Here is a 17,222-nt window from a genome sequence, read left to right as displayed (position 1 = left end):
GTTTTAATTAGCTACAGCATCCCAGGGGACATAACCAGGACTATGAAGAAATCAAGATTAGAGTTTTAATCCAAAATGTATTGCACCACAAATTTCATAGTGTTTCAATACAATCCATATTTACAGCATAGAAGGAAAGAAATCCATTGGCCATAGAAAGGATTGTGTATACCACTGTTCCTATACAAGGGAAAGTGCATTAGCTTTTTTTTTTTTTAGTACACCACACACACACACACCATTCTTGCTCTGGTATCTGAAGAAAATTCAACACTTGAGAACTAGTTGTTACGGTAAGTTGATCCTGTATGAGCTTTGGGAAGTGTTAGTCAGTCTGTTATCTACGACAGGTATCACGCTTTCTTCTAGGGTACCTGTCCTGCATTTGTTACTATTCAGCAGTAACTTTTCAACCCAGGCTCAACTTAAACCAATCTGTCATTAAGCAGGCATCAGCACGAGAGAATCCTGTCCCTTGGCCTTGGTCCCACAGAAACAGGACAAGGGGACATTCTAAAGGAAAAGGCCCTCCCCAGAACCAATCGGGTTATCGGCCTGCCCCCACTTTGTTTCAATACAGGAGCAGCTGATAAAAAGTATATTTCTGATTGTCTGTTTTCGTTATTAGAGCTGTACTCTTCCCCTAAACTTCCCTACTCTATACAGTTAAGTGCCATGGATCAGAAGTTGCTAGACTCTGTTTTGACAAGTTTAATGTACCAAGAAGTCCTGGTGGTTTTACTAAACTTAAATTGAGCCTAGCTCTAAACTGAGGAGTGTCACCTGTGCCAAGGTAATAGCTACTGTGAGCTCCTGTCTTATATATGGCTACTTAACCAAAACTGAAGATTTGCAGCAGATTTACTGCTCTACCAACTTGACCCCATGTAGGATACTTTCATCTTCACCACAGCGTCCGCGTGCATGGGAGCAGTCCACGTGCTGAAACTCAGCACTGCCTCTGATTGCCACCACCAAGGTCATTCAGACCCCTGTTAGCAAACAAAGTTAAAATTATGAACAGTGACCTTATTTTCATTAAGGACAGGTGGGATTTTCTTGACTGCATTTAACATTGTTAGTAACATGAACCTCATTGTAAGAGAATTACCAGAATTGCAGCCTGCTCAAATTTCGTACATGCATAGTTTTTTGAAAATACATCCAAATTTTAAGGAGCCAGACTGATTGCTGCTTCCTCTTTTCATCTAGATTGCGTGGTGGTGTTGTAACTAAAGGGCAAAATTGTGCTTCCAGTCTGTGCCAGCTTGGTCCCCTCTTCCTAAGGCAGAAGGAAGCAACCTGCTGGAACCAAGATCTATTAAGAGTTGAATTTTGCCCTCAAAACCAAAAACCTCATAAGCAGCGTTCCTTTTACCATGTAGCTAGGACACAGTTAACAGCCCACTACATGTTCATAACAGTTTCTAAGCATCAGTATCTGAACTATACAAAACCACAAGAGAGGTGGATACTGGTTATGAAATTTTGTCACTATCAGACTTGTAAAGGAAAAAAAAAATAGTACCAATATTCTTCACTTTTTTTTCTTTTTTCTTTTTTAAATAAAAGCTATTTTCAGTGTGCATTTACAATACCTGGAATTCAGCTTTAAAAATTTAAAATAGTTTACCTCCCCTTCTTCCCAATGCTAACAACCTATAGTACAGACTAATAGATTAGTTTTAAAGGCGACTGAGTATTAGGACTATAATTAAGACCATTTTAAATATTATTTTTCTTTAAGAAAAGTAAAATCAGACAACTCTAAAGTTGTGCTCTCAAATTAAATAATCGTCATCAACATGCAGCCTTCAGGACTGCAGGCCAGGATATATGCACCTTAAATTACACAGTGATATGAAAAGATGCAAATTATTAGTTATGTCAGTATAACAAGGCAAGGCAAATTTCTTTTTGGTTAAAGCTCCTGCTCCTGTTCTCTGAAAGCCTTCTCAAACTGTCAAAAGTTCAGTACAGTATTGCCAACATTTTTCTTCCATCGCTTGCTTTCCACAGCGAGACACGGAAGCTTGACTGTGTCTAGAGTTACTCAACTCTAGCACTCCGTAACAGAAGCCGGAGCCACCCTCATAACAGATGCACGTGTTAGAAGCTTGAACTGCCAGCACCGGTGTTAGTGAGGTTAACGTTACCCTTTGGTGCCAAGAAAACCAGATTGATGAGCACAAGGAGCTGACTTCCTTTGAAAGACCATCGAGACAATGGTCCCCGAATCCAACCCAGAAGAGGTGTTGCAGTTTGTAGTGAAAATTTCTCCTTGCACAGTATTACTTTTGTAAACAGCTTCCAAGTTCCTGTACAAAATACTGCAATGACAGTGATTAAGTCACACCTGAAGTGGTGTGTTCAGTGTTCTTTTCACAGAAAAAAAAAGTGGCTAGATGCTGAACGCCCATTTTCAGGTTCCCTTAAGACCACAGTGTCCTTGGGCTCGAGATAGATGGCCGGATACTGCCTTTAGGAGATGGCTTTGACCCAAACCACGACATCTAGGACAGGAAAGCACAACACGCATTATGCTGGGTACACACTTTTAAGAAGCTGAAGACTTAAAAAAAAGAATACAGCACCTATGTATCTCCCTATCATTTGATGGAAAGAGCTGTTTATAAAACAACACTGCGGATTTCAGATGAAGAAACTGAAAACAGTTTCACATAACCAAGCCTAGAAGGAACAGCATCCTGTTTTCACAAGTGAACACTACTGGAGTACACTTATATGTATTCTTTAAAGTAATAACAAATCTAGTCATTTAAACAGTACCTGTAGTTAATCTAGTATTAAGCTACTCTCTGAAAAAGATGGCAAGGGGTAGTAGACCGAATGTGTTCAACCCACCAAGTCAGCAGAAATGAATGCAGGGCACATAGAAGAAACTGAGGCAGCACTCATTTATGAACATCCACTAATAATGACACAGCCAGGGGCATATAACAGATCTCATTTCACACAAAGGGAAAGGAGAAACAGATCTAGGTGTCTAAGCCTAATGTCAACATGACAAAACCAAGAATTCAGTTTCCTCTTAAACGTTTGACTACTCACAGAGCTTTCTAGCTTCCTATCACAGCCTAATTCCACTGGGCAAAACTGTGCTGTCGCTCCTCTGAAGCACTGGAAAGTTGCCCTGTATTTCCCTTGCTGACAGACTATTTCCAACGTGTATCTATGCAATCAGCTAACATTTTAATAGTAAGTTACACGTATTATGGTACCTAACATTTGGAAAATATATTTTTCATGATCTCCTAGCATCAACGAACATTCATTCCTTTTGCTCGGAATCCAGTTAGAGATTGCAAGTGGAACAGAATCCTTACCTTGTACTCCAAAGTTTCTTTAAGCATATTTTCTTCCTCTTGCGAAAAATTCAGTAACACCGATACAGCTTTAATTAGATGGAATGCCTGAAAGAAACCACAGAGTTTTGCTGCTTATGATGCTCTCAGGCTCCACATTTTGGACTACAGTGCAGCACTGTTTTTCTGCAGTTTTAGTGACAGACTTTTTAGTCACAACTGTGAGCAGCAGAGCAACAGTTTCCCACTATCCCCAATTCCAGTAGGCCAGGACAGCTTGTACCTTATTTCTTCTGTTTGTGTTTCCTGGCTTTCTGTTCTTTAATAGTGGTTTGCATATTTGGGGGAAAAAAGACTAAATGAGGAGCCTAGTTAGTAAGAATAAAGAAGCCTGGCTCCTGTGGCATCCTAGTTTCTTTAAGCTTTGGTAAGTTGATCAAGCCAGCACATAGGTAAGTAAGAATCATGGTGTTTTAAGCACACACTTAGGTGCACTAACTGCACAGTACTAGTATTCTAAATGTGTCAGTCATGAAGAACTAGTAAAGGAGTCAAGCAGTCAAGAAACCATGGAGCTGCACTATTATTTCCTTGATCTTATCTACTGTCTGACTTGCAAATAAGAAAAGTGTATTTGTCATGACTTTTACCTGTATTTTTTCCAAAATAACGTAGAGAACAAAAAGGAGCCCCAGTGCATACAGAGTTGCACCTCATAAATATCACCTTAATAGCAAGTGGTTTATGTCATCCTTTTTTGTTGCTGCCTTAAATATATAGCCTCTTTACACTAATTGCATATACTCCATATGCTTTTTAAGAATAGCACAGAGAACGCCTTATGGCTTCGGATCTTTAACTTCCAGACATAATTACCTCCTACCTTCTATTTAGATCCTAAAAATCTCTACTTCCAAACATACTGCTGTTAGCTAGTTTGTGTTACTGTGCTGAATCAGTCAATTATTTTTTAAGTGCAAAAGTATGAAACTGGCACAGAAGTATCCTTAGCAGGTGCCAGTTTCTAGAGAAGAAAAGACTTGAAAGATAAGCATACATTTTTACCTCAGACTCCCGGCAGGACATGAATTTTAGTACAACGTGTTTAAGGTATTCAAAGTTTATCTCCCTTGAGTCATTTAAATCAGAATTGTTTGTGACAGTCACAGAAGTATTAGGCACTTCAGAATTTGTTTTTTCACGTACTTCAGGTACCTCACTGTCAGGCCTTATTTTCTGAAAAGGAAAAGAGACGTCGTGATACATTGTGGACTGTGTCAGTTTGGCACTGGGAGAAGATTTGCATCTGAAATATCTAACGCAGAGGGCTTGTACCCACAAGGTGGGTAAAACCTTGGCATCAACAGGACGAGCTTCTCATCCTTCAAGGTATCATAGCAGAGCAGCGTCTTCACCCCTCCCTAGACTCTAGGACAGAAGCTAGTTGCTGTTAGTGTTATGTCTATGTGACACAAACCAGCAGAATTGGCTTCAGCCTAGATCATTTGATCATTTTCTTTCACCACTCATCTGCTCTATGCTTTTCAAATGAAGGCTTTCTCCAAACAATTCTCAAGTTCAGAACAAAAATCACATAATTAGAATATTTTTAAATTGCTTTTAAGATGTTTAAAATAGAACTTTTTCTCAGAGAGAAAAGCTATCGTACGAGGGATTAAAGAAGAGCTTTCCCTGAGGGCTGACCTCACTCCTATGAGAAAACTTCAATGACTGGCAGCTAAGTAGCCATCAAACCTCAGCCAATCGCTCCACAGAAATGTACTGGATGCTGGACACTACCAAACACAGGTCATCTATTGCTATAATTCGACGTTGCAATAGCTCGGTGGTGATGGCTACCTGTCACACCATCCATTCAATAAATAATGATCTAGGCTGACCTATTTCCTTAAGTTAAGGGTTCACAGAACTGCCTGCAAATGCAAGGAAACTGCAAGCATTCCCAGTAGAAAGAAAAAAAAATACACTGTAGCTAGCAGTCAAGTTTTTGGAACTCCTGGTTCAAGTAACTGTCAGGGAGTGCCAGCTGGAGAGAGATTGAGAAACATAACACTTACCAGTTCTTTTTGGAGGGTTTTTTTCAGTTCTGTCATTCTTTGCTGTAACTGCTTTATCATCTGTCAACAGAGCAAAGGACAGCACTAACATAGCATTCACTGTTAGGACACATTTTGACCCACAGGTATATGTAAAAACCCATGACAAGTAAGTGTAAGGAACAGAACAATAATTAAACACAGACAGCTCCAAAGAAGCAACCTGAATGTCTTGTCTTTCTGGCTGCACATGTTCACAGGCATGCAATAGGACACTTGGGTTTTAATGATAGCACAACAGAAATTAATTCAATGAATTCAAACAAAAGGGTTCTGCAAGAAAGCTGTGCAAGGTATCATTTGGTGCTTCTTTCCTCCAAAACAGATAAGGAGCAGAACATGCCACAAGAAGAGATTTCCTTACAACTCTAGCTGCAGTTTTCATTTACTGTTATGATACCCTTATACAATCCAGAGGGGAAGAAATTACTTATAGAATGTTGGATTCAGATTGGATCTCTCATTTGGGAAGCCTGCTTAGGCCCATCTTCCTAAGGCTGTGGCACAGGTAGCACCAATTATTAGGCTTCCTAGTTAAAATGGGAAAGACTAACAGCTGTTTCTCCTGTTTCAGTTTACCTTGTTTTTCTCAACAATTTGCTGCTCCAGCTCTCTGTTATCCTTCTGAAGTTGAATGACATCTGCAGCTGCTACCTCTCCATTCTGTTCCATCACACGGTTTTCTGGAGGATGTAAATGCTCGTTGTTCAAGGGTCCTGCTGATTCTTCTAGATCTGAAACCTGTAAAAATGAAAATGGTGAACTGCAGAGATATCATGGTATTTGCAGCCCATGATCACTCTTCAGGGAGAAAGCTAAACTTTCCTACTTCTGTAGGGTTTTGTTTTTGTTTTTGTTTTTTGCTTGTTTGCTTTTGTGTGTGGGTGGCAGCAGTTTTCTGGCGTGTGTGTGTCTGTGTTTTTTTTTTGTTTTCTTTTTTTTTTTTTTTTTTAAGTACAAAGCATTAGTGACAATTGAGTTGGCTACATCATCTCCCAGTGGCCTCTTCAGAGATTTTGGGTCTCAGTCTCATAAAATGTCTTGAGGGGATTGAGTAAGTCAAATAAAATAAGGTGGTAGCCTTCTTGAACCACTCACAGATCTGAGAGCAAACAGCTTCCTTTAGGAAGACAAAGAGCAACAAATAATGGTGTACCACCAAGGCATAACAGAAGTTGGATCTCTTGCACGACTGCTGATTTTCCCAAAAAAGTCAGAAGAGAGAAGCTTTGCAATTGCACTCACATTTTTCTCATGTTCTCTGGCCAACATGCATTCCTGTACCTGCAACTTCAACTCATCTATTTCCTTTCTTGCCGTTTCTTCTTTCTCCATTGCTTGGCTATTACATGCCTCTATGTCAGATTGCAACTGGTGCATTTGCAGCAAGACAGCTTCATGATCTGAGGAAGGAGAAATCTGCTTAGTATCAGTCTTCTGAATCAAATGGGATTTTTTTTTTTAATTATTTTTCTTAGACAAAGCAAGATACACTGACAGTAAATCCTGACCTTTGAGTTGTGCTCTGTCACAAAGACAGAAGACAATGAAATTTAAGCCACCAATCTCATGCACATATTTTTGCGGAGGAGTGCTCTAGCTGTTTAAAAGTCAGGGTGATTTTAATACTTAAAAGTATAATTATAAATTATACCTGTTCTAAAAGAACACGTACCTCCACCAGAAGTCTGCAACTTGTGTTCCAACTGTGCAGGAACACGTGGGGCTGAGCTGTGAGCACAAATGGCTAGCCAGTGGAATGGTGCAACAAGAGGCTAAAGTTTTGTTCCCTTTCTAAGCAATGACAACACACGAGAAACACAGAGGTGCCTGGAATTGAATGAAGATGACTGCACTTCATTTTTTAGTATAATTGTGGAATATCAGCCTACAACTGCTCTTTAAGAATGTAAATAACGTATTTCATGTAAGTGCAGTTTTTAAAGTGGTACAACAAAGTAGCAGTTTTTGAACTGCAATTCTTTATTTCATGTGTTTTGCACAATACATTTGCCTACAAGAAGTACAGCAAGACTGTACTCAGATGAAGCTATCTGGAATACAGTAAGCTCGTTTGATCTAACCTTGTCTGAGTTGGTTTAGTTCTTCCTTCTGTTTTAGAAGCACATCAGATTTTTCACCAATAAGTCGGTCTTTTTCCTCTATTAAGGAAGCCAGATGTGAAACCTTCAAAGCAGTCAAACAAACAGAATTCATTAAAGACGTGCAACTAGAAGAGGCTATGGAATGATTTCAACATATCTCAGGTTCAGAATTTTGGGGAGTGCAGCGAGGGGGGAGGACTGGAGAAGAATTCTATCAGTGGAAGGCAGCGGCTGGTATCTACAACTAGGCAGGGGCTGCGTGAGCCCTGTGTTAGGCAATACAGCACCTTGAGAAGCAGTTTGTGCAGCATTAGTGTTACAGATAATACAGTCTGGATGTCTGTGATCTATCCCAAGACTCACAGAAGGCATCACATCCACACTGTCCTCATTTAGAAAGCACTGAAGTCAACGTGGTGCTGGAGCTAAAACCACACTTCCACTTCTAACAAGCTCCGTGTCACAACTGCAGGTTGCCTCATAACCGGCAGGTGGCAGCTGTAAAACAGACGCTGTGCAAAACTGGATATCACTGTACCCCTTCTACAGCTGGATCGAGCAAGTACGTTATCTGCAACTGTTCTAGATGCATGAAGAAGCCGAAAGATCAAGATCAAACTAAATTCAAACTTGCTCAGCTGACAGTTCCCAGCTTAAGAAAACAGGAGTTCCCATTATCCACTACACTGCTTTGAACAAATAGAAGAACAAAATAAGACTACCTAGAGTTTCCATTCGGTTACTGGATATAAACTCCTCCCTAAAAGGGAGCATAGGATTCTAGAACTGCTGTGCTTAAGAGGGACAAAGATGTGATACAAGCACTAAAAGGAACAACAGAATGATTTTAAAAAAAAAAAAAAAAAAAAAAAAAAAAAAAAAAAAAGCCAGCTAGCCATGTCTCAGGATGACTTGCCCACTGGGACTACACACCATCCTACAGATTAAAGGGGTCTGAAATAATCATCTCCATTCTGAGTAAATGTGTTCACTTGCTACCAACTGGTCTTCCCCTCATTTTTTTTTATAGTAAACGTCACAGCCTGCCCTAATTCTTGAGCCTACAAACTTACAAATATCTCCAACTTTGCAGCTAGCAGCATTTTACATTTTCCCACTGGAATAGCTTGCATAAATTGATAAAGATTCTTGTGCAAGCATTTATATAGTCACCCCGACTTTCACGTTTACCGAGGCAACCCTGGCTGTCTTGCATGCTGAAGATGATTCCAATTAATTAACGTAACAGACAGGAACATTACAGCCAAGTCTCATCCGATCTGTTAGAAGTTAGAGCACCTGAACATATTTTAGACTATGGGTATTGACCAACCTGCTGTTGAAATTCCTCCCTCTGTTTTCGTGTTTCTTCCAGTGCTTTGGCAATTTCAGTGCTGACAGTCTCTCTGCTGCTTAATTCCTTCTGCAAAACAAAGGTAATTCAGATGTTACTTGAGACAACTAAAATCAAGTCAGTGTCTCATCTTTAAAACCAAATCCATTAGCAACTACAATTTATCGGTGTTCTAATACACTATGATTTACATTTATTTCCAGTTGTGCACCATTGTTTTGTTTGACTGTACTACTGACACCTGCACGCGTAGGAGCAGTACAGAACTGATGAAAGACCCCAAACATATCTTAAAAGATCTCTTATTAGCTTGAAGTATCTGTTACAAAGTGGTGGCTCCTTCCTACAACTATCTTTACACTTAATTAGGCATCTAACAGTAGCTAAAGATAAAATTTTCAACAATCTAAAATTACAGTCAGAAGATTAAGTATAAGCTGTAAATACCTAACCAAGTTCCACTTATGCTTATGACTGCTTTTTTTGAATGCTACGAGTGGAATTGATGTGGAACTATTCTGCGTTCAGTGCTGCCAACAGGATTTAAAAGCTCTTCATGCCTGACAATATGGGAATGTATTATTTATGCCTGATTTGGGCAGATACAAGCATTCTGTTTCAGGAAAGGATCACCCATTTGTAACACTCCTCGGATGCGTTTCTACTGAGGAACGGAGATGATTTGCAGCTTTAAGTACACAGAACCTAAATGCAATCTGATTCCAAGTGTTAGGAAGGTAACACACCTTGCCAGGAACTGTTTCTCAAACTAAGCACAACATTTAACCGGTATCACTAACCAATTAAGCCCTTACCTTTAGCCTGTTTAGTTCAGATTCTTGATTTTTTAATGAACTCTCATACTTTTCTCTGCTTTCATTAAGATGTTCATTTTCCTTCTCCAACTGGCTCTGTAAAATAAAGACTGCTTAAGTACTAAGCACAAGTATTCCAATGCTTTGTTTAAACAGATCCAGTGAGTTCTCTGTTCATATTTAATATCTCAAAGTATTAGAACATCTATTGGAGTGCTTAGGAGCTCTGAGTAAGCACATTCAGACAATGTATCTACTAGCTTTGTTAAAATAATTGTGAAGACTCAGGTGCCCCCTGAACAGGTGCCCCCTGTACTTACTATCTTGTGCTGAGTAGATGTTTTATCAAATTCCCAAGCTGTTTGAAGAGCAGCAATTTGAGACTCCAGTCCAGTAACTTTTTGTTCATATTGATGTTTCTCACTTGATAACTGCTGCTGCAGTTTATTTCTTTCATTTTCAAGATCAGTTTCCTTAAGAAAAATAAAGACCACTGAGTAATAAAATGGTATTTTATTAATTGTACTGTTCTCTGATAAGAATTGGACATCATTTCATGTGACATACTCAAACTGAATTAATACTATTTCTTTGGCAGCAGTGCCATGCACTCTCATACAGACATTATTAGTTTAGGAGACAAACAGCAAGAAAACACCAGAGCAACAAATCGAACACAGAGAAAATAGTACCAGTGGAGATGCCGAAAAATGATTTGCAACTGGTCATGAAAATATGCAGCGTACTCACCAACTTCTGGATCTTCAGATCTTGCTCACCAGCTGATTCTTTTATCTTTTTCAACGTTTCTGTTGTGGTCTGCAGTTTTTGTTCCAGTTCTCTATTCTAAAATATAACAATACATTAACTTCCTTATCCATTGGCATCTACATCACTAGAAAAAAACAGTAACATACAGAATGTGGGATGACCCAATAAACATCAAAACAATGAAACCACATAGTTCAGAGAGAAAGTCTACTTGACACACGCTGCTTTCTTTAAAAACTCGTCACCATCCCAGCCCTTCCTCAGCAATGCTTGCACTCCAGCTACTTGTTTCTTTGGGTAGGAAAGATATGCTTGAAAACTCTTAACTTCAGAACCACTAGGCACCTCTCCATCACTGTAGGTGGGGGGATGACCAGAGCCACGGATCAATTAAACTTTTCTTTCAGACTAAATGGGACATACAGCTTCACTTTTGGTCAAGAGCAAAAGTACAGCAAGAGGAAGAGGTATTGTGTATCAAGAGGATGGAAATAGTGGGCATTTGTAGGAAAAAAACATTTACCTGTGTTTCCAACTGGTTCACAGTATCAGCGTGATGCATTCTGTCTGTTAGTATCTGCTGCCTGGTTTCATCCAGTTTCAGCTCAAGAGCAGCTTTCTGAAGATTATATTGGGTTGAAGAACAGGAGGACAGACAGACAAAGAGATAGGATTTTAATTAAGATTTGTCTTTGCATTTCATTAATAAAACAATACTAAAATGGACCCACATGCAAAAACAAAGTTTCTCGCTCCCATCTTCATGCTTCAATTCATGATAATGAACAATAAGAAGGGCGCACTGTTCTCTGTAAGGATTAAACAGTGAAACTTTCCAGTTGCTCCACCTTTTGTGGGCATGTTAAAAAGCTCTTCTTTCCCTTCTAAGCAGATAGATACGTTGCTTAAACGGACAATTCAGAAAGACCAATGCAGACATCTGTGCAAAAAGTACATAAACAGCCTGCATTACATCATCATGTATTCTTTCCATATGTAGTAAACAATGTATGTTCTAAAAAAATCTCCTTGAGATTGCACTTTTAAGCAGCCTATAAATGTAAAATTACCTCCTTTAGTAGTTCCTGCATATGTTCATCCCCTGAAAGATTTCTTTCTAGCTTCTTTTCCAAAGAGGACACTTTTTCCTGCAGCTGTTCGGTAAGTTTATTTCTCTCAGCAAATTCAAAAGTCATCTGTGGGAACAAGAAATCATTTTTATTTTTTGTAGCCAAGCTTTCATCCAATCCACTGTAGTTTGACATGAACAAATGCCTCTAGGAAAAGTTCTATTTGAAAAAACAATATAATGTTCAAACCCTTCATGAACACCACATTTCAGACTAACAGTGCGTTACCAAAGCATACACCTTCACACCAGGCAACAGAAGGTGCGTCTGAAAACACTTAACCTTTAGCTTATGTTGTTCATATTCCACCTTCAGAGATTCATGCTCCACTTGTAACATTTCCAGTCTCTTCTCACAACCGGAACCAGCAACTTGAGCCTAAAAATTTTGAGAAATGACTTGATTTAAATCTTAGATTTCCAAAAACACAAAACTGATATCAAATATAACTTCTGTAAACAGGGAGCTTTGAATCAAACCTCACTTATCTGAAACTTACATTTTGCAAGTCTACAGAAAGCTTCTGAATGACAGTTTGTAGTTCCTGTTCTCGTAACTCCAGAGCAGTGATCTTATTTTCTGCATTTGTCTCAGCTGTCCTTAGTTCATCTCTTCACAGAAAGAGGGAAAAAAGTGACATAGCATTCTAGAAAAATAACCTTTGGAAGATAATTCTGCTTCTTATGAAAATGGACTAAGCAACATGAACAACATTTTCTTGCCTTCAAACCAGCCACTGTCTTGATTATACACTTTCCAAAAAGGTAATGATTAAGTATTCAAACTACACACACAAAAACTGTAACATTCTTACAAAGTCCTAAACAAGTACTGCTTCAATTGGCTTGAAAATAAAGGTATATAAACTTGGCATTTGCATCCACACTGACACACCAGAAGCAATTATTCAGTCTGTTGATTGCATATATAAACTCTTCCAAAAAAGACAGACTTGGGCACAAAGTATTAGTATAGGGGAAATTAATACACCCCTCACGAAATACGACATCCATACCTCTGTGCCTCTAGCTCCAAGAACTGCTGCTGCAACTCCTGAAGATCTTTTCGTAGGCCTGATGACTCATTGCTTGCATCCTGAAGCACTTCCTTAGTGTGGGCTAGCTCTTGAGTGCGTGCCTCTAGTTCCTGCTCTGCTTTGCTCAGAGATTCTTCCTTTTTCAAAAGCTGGATAGCAGAATGTTAACTTTAACAATATACATGAACTGGTAGTGCTGATAGAGTCTTCTCATTTAAACCTGTTTCCCTTATTAAGTTATGAGCTGAATTAAATAACTCCCAGAAAAGTCACTGTTGTAATACTCTACACAGTACTGTACACACATACCTCCTGATAGGATCTGGACACTGAACAAGACTGTGTATCAGCATTAAGGCTGAAAACAACGCAGTGCTACCACTGAGTAGGTGTTCTAACAGAAATTTTAGCAAAAAGTTATGTTTAAAACAATCTTACCATGTGTTTAACTTTGGCCATTTCCTGCTGTTGAAAGCCTTCCAGCTCATCAATTTCATCTCTCTTTTGAAAAAGGTTCAAACTCTGCTCCCTCATTTCTCGTAACTGCTTTTCAAGCATTTTTTTTTCCTGATAAACCAACAAAAATAAAAGGAATCTGAGAATATCTGAACGCTAATTTGAAGTCAATATGAGTTTAGTTAAATTCTCTGGGAAAGAAATCTTTTCTTGCATCCCTAAGGTGTTCTGACAGTGCTACATATAGAACTAGAACCTCTTCAAATTCGTGTTGCACTATGCAACGTGGAGCAAATTACTGAACTGCAAAAATCTTTTTTAAAAAATTGTCTTTGTTACAATGCGGTCAATGAAAATGCAACTCACAGCAAATAGTAACCTGTTTAATGTCTTCATAATCAGAGGTACTTTAAAATAGACTAAGTTAAATGGTGAGAACTACAGCAAAACTGTAATCCCACACTAAAAAAATAGGTTTCTTTCTTTTATGAAACAGATGACCCACTACAAGACCTCAGACTAAATCACTACCTCCTTTTGCATCCCAGCTGCCTCCTCAGTAAGATCATTCTTCTTGCAACCCATCCTTCTTTTTTTCCGCATTGAAAATTAATTCCAGAAACATTTCATAAAGCACCGGAGCTGGTAAATCTATGGCCCCACCCACTGAACAATGATCAAATATTAAAAAGAGCTGAACAGAGCTGAGCTGTAGAAAGCCTGTGGGTGCTGTTTAAAAATACAAAACAAAAGAAAAGCTTAATTACCTTTTCAACTTGACCCAATTTTTCCATCCACTCCTGAACAAGAAAGAAAGAAGAAAAATCAAAACCCAGCTGCAGACTTTAAAGGAGAACAATTATAGTTTAAAAAAAAAATTGTACTGATACAAAGTTACTGATACTGGTAAGTTGTGGAAATGATTAAAAAAACACAGTAATCACCCCAAAAAAACAGGTAATATTTCAATATATAAAAGCTGTGGAATAATCTATGTTACCTGCATATAAAGGTATTATTCTAAATAAAGCAAAAATGACAACAGGTCTACTGCAGTGGAATCTTACAAGTGTGAACTTAACATTAGAAAGTTTTGTGGGCTCTTATTAAAAACATTAAGAAGACTCAGAAAAACGACAAGCACTACACCTTTTTTTGTTTGTTTTTAAACTTTGGCACACTAATCGAACACAATGCAGAACAACTACTTTAATTAATGGTGACACCTGTCTGAAACATCAATGTCATGCACAGACAGTCAAAACCCGAGCTGTTCAAACTCTGTTACCTGGTCCTTTTTTTCTAAGGCCAAAGCCATTCCCTCAGCCATCTTGGCTCGGTTGGCCTGGTGAGCTTCATTCTGCTCTTGAAACTTCCTCATGGAGGCTATCAACAGAGAATCACCAGCTGTGTTAAAAACCCATCAGTGGATTCTGAAATTTCTACGTCATTTACATCATACTGCTTGCACATCAATCAAGTTCCAGAAATAACAAAGATACAAGTATCGTTTCTCACAGGGTTATAACAAAGCTGTAGGCTTCAAAACAGTCTCTCCTGCATATTAGCCCCAAATTTGCCAAAAAGAGCGTATTAACAATTTAATTCGTCAGCCAACCCACAGGCACACAGTTTGAAATGTTTAAAACAATCAAAATTGTTTCTTTTCAGCTGTATTTAAATCATGGCAGTTTTCAACTTAAAAGAGAGAGAGAAAAATACGTACAATCCTGATGCTTTTCTAATGCATTCTCAAGCTTCTCTTTTATCTTCTGCAAGTTTCGGATCTGATCAGCATAATCTTGTGTGAGGAGGGAGAAGCACAGACCAGGAATGGACAGACATTAGGGAAAGAAATCAAATAGAAAAAAAAAAGAAAAAGGGGAAAAAAAAAAAGAAAAAAGGATGAGTGGAAAATGACAATGATTTTCTCAACCAGAAAATCATTCCTGCTGAGGAAAACCTGGGTGACTGTAACAATGAACACAAGCAACTAATTCTATACTGTCCATAGGGAAAATGACCGGTACAAACAGGAGGGACCTGTCCTCAGCACGCTACTTACACAAAAAAGGGCAGTACCAGAGAATGGCAAACTATCCCCACATCTGGCTATAAAAAGCCCATCTTCATCGGGCTACAACCTCTCCTTATTTCCCAAGGCTGCCTCTGACCTTTGGGAAGGAGCTGTAACAGCTCAGCCTAGTCTCTGACCCACTCCATGCGGGTCAAACCAAACGTACATTCTAAATAAATTTAAACACTTAAGTTGAAAGGAAATAGTTTCTAATAGGATTTTATACGCATCAAGACACATACCAGACAGCTTGATCTCCAGCTTTCTTATTTGTTCATTTCTTCTGAACAACTGGGATGAAAGATCCTCTCTAGAGCTGCTTCCATCAGAAGCCTTGACAGAAGAAGAACACTCGTGTAACTTACAAATACAGACAAAACGATCCTGTCACATACAGACTCTAGGATGATAAACAGTGCTCCACCAAGGTGCCAGAGCATTGCAGCACTCGTTTAATCCTTTCACACCTGGAATTATGCAGACTGCTTAAGCAATGATTTATAACAAAAGACAGCTTGAGCAGAACATGGGAGGTACTACAGTGCTCTGCGTGCAACAATACCGAGCGTGTGCTCTCAGCAGTTACACAGCGTGCTGGCTAGTCAGGAGGCAAATGCAGGTGCACGGCGAGATCACAGCTAACCTGTATCCAGCTCGCTTCAAGTAATCAGCTTCACAAACAGGCACCTTACGTGTTTGCCCATTTAGCATCTGCTCAGTTTTATAACTGCTTTGCAGAGCTCTGTACTGAGACAGCTCTGTAACTCCTGTATACGTGAGTAAACTAGGAGGTGCTGTAGTAAACACACCAACATTTCCTCATTAGTACCTAAGCTGCCTCCAACTAATGACTCATCCCCGTATCGAGGCGCACACCTACAGACACCCGACACGCAGACACCTCGCGGGGCACACTCAGAACCCGCGGCCACCAAAGCCACAGCCTCAAGGCTGCGGGAGGAACCAAACCGCGGCAGGCGCTGAACTCACGAAGTCATCTCCCGAGTCCGCCCCCACGGACGTTATGGACTCCTTGCTGATGGACCGGGGGATCCGGGCGGCCCCCCCCGCCCTGGGGGCCACGGCCGCCTCCTCCGCGATCTTCTTCTTCAGCTTGGCGAACATCGCTCCTCGCTCCCCGCGGGTGCCGCAGCGGCCGGGCGCTGCCCACAGCCGCCGGTAACGCTCCGAGCTCCGCGCTGCGCCTCCCGGTGCCGGGCTTCAGCTCCCAGCCCCGTCCTCGCGGCGTCACGGAGCCTCCCGGCCCATGGGAGCCCCGCGGCCCGGCAGCGCCTGCAGGGTACGGCCGGGGGGGGGTCAGGGTCAGGGTCCCCCCGGGGCGGTCTCACCGCGCAGCCCCGGGGCCGTGCGGGAGGCCCCGGCCCGGCCCCGCCGCCCCCGCCCCGCTCCCAGGCAGCCGCGGGCCCGCGGACACCGATCGGCCCCGCGGCCCGGCCCCGCCGCCCGCCTCCCCGGGCCCCGGCCCGCGGCTCCCCGGCCCCCCAGCGCCCCGGTTCCCGCCCCGCCGCCCCCGGCCTCGCCTCTCCTCGCCCGCCACCGCCGGGACCCCGCGGCCGCCGCCGCTCCCCTGGCGACGCCGACCCGGAAGCGCCGCGCGGGCCGGAAGCGCCGAGGGACGCTGCGCATGCGCCGTGGGCGGGCCCCGGCCCCGGCCCCCAGCACGGCCCGGCCCGGCCGCGGCCTCCCCTCAGCCCCGGTCCCCGCCCGGCCCCGGCCCCGCCGCCCGGTCCCCGCCGCTTCCTGACCGCCCGGCCCTGCCCGCAGCCCCGCAGCCCCGCCCGGCTCCTCCCTTGGCAGCAGGCTGCCCTCACACAGCGCTTCGGCGAGTTACAGAGCCCTGGCACAGAACGGCTGGTTGCTCCAAAACAAGTTTATTTATAGATCTTTGTGTTCTTAAAGTAAAATAATCTGCTTTGTTACCAAAATATGATACACGGGCACACGGCTGTAAAACACCTTTAAACCAATCACTACACAACCACACAGCGCAGCACCTGGCCCTCGGGGCACAGCC

General features: G+C 41.4%; 1 protein-coding gene across 2 annotated transcripts; it reads right to left on the bottom strand.

Moving 5' to 3' along the window:
- Positions 1–51: 51 nt before the first annotated feature.
- GOLGA1 (golgin A1) lies at positions 52–16,883 on the bottom strand. 2 transcript variants are annotated; one of them, XM_068656453.1, is made up of 23 exons: positions 16,729–16,883; positions 16,178–16,480; positions 15,430–15,520; positions 14,837–14,911; positions 14,399–14,496; positions 13,878–13,910; positions 13,093–13,221; positions 12,634–12,803; positions 12,118–12,229; positions 11,901–11,996; positions 11,559–11,684; positions 11,012–11,107; positions 10,468–10,563; positions 10,038–10,190; positions 9,718–9,813; positions 8,882–8,971; positions 7,528–7,630; positions 6,689–6,846; positions 6,023–6,184; positions 5,405–5,464; positions 4,392–4,562; positions 3,348–3,434; positions 52–2,513 (listed from the first exon to the last, which is right to left on the bottom strand). In XM_068656453.1, the coding sequence occupies exons 2-23, from the start codon at positions 16,310–16,312 to the stop codon at positions 2,433–2,435; spliced, it is 2,418 nt and encodes an 805-aa protein (XP_068512554.1). In that variant the 5' UTR covers positions 16,313–16,480; positions 16,729–16,883; the 3' UTR covers positions 52–2,432. The 2 variants fall into 2 exon arrangements, with proteins under 2 accessions (XP_068512554.1, XP_068512555.1); XM_068656454.1 differs by having other exon boundaries at positions 6,728–6,846.
- Positions 16,884–17,222: the final 339 nt, after the last annotated feature.

This window comes from Anas acuta, chromosome 20 (assembly GCF_963932015.1).
Source record: "Anas acuta chromosome 20, bAnaAcu1.1, whole genome shotgun sequence".
NCBI lineage: Eukaryota > Metazoa > Chordata > Aves > Anseriformes > Anatidae > Anas > Anas acuta.
This window is presented reverse-complemented; position numbering and strand designations above follow the sequence as displayed.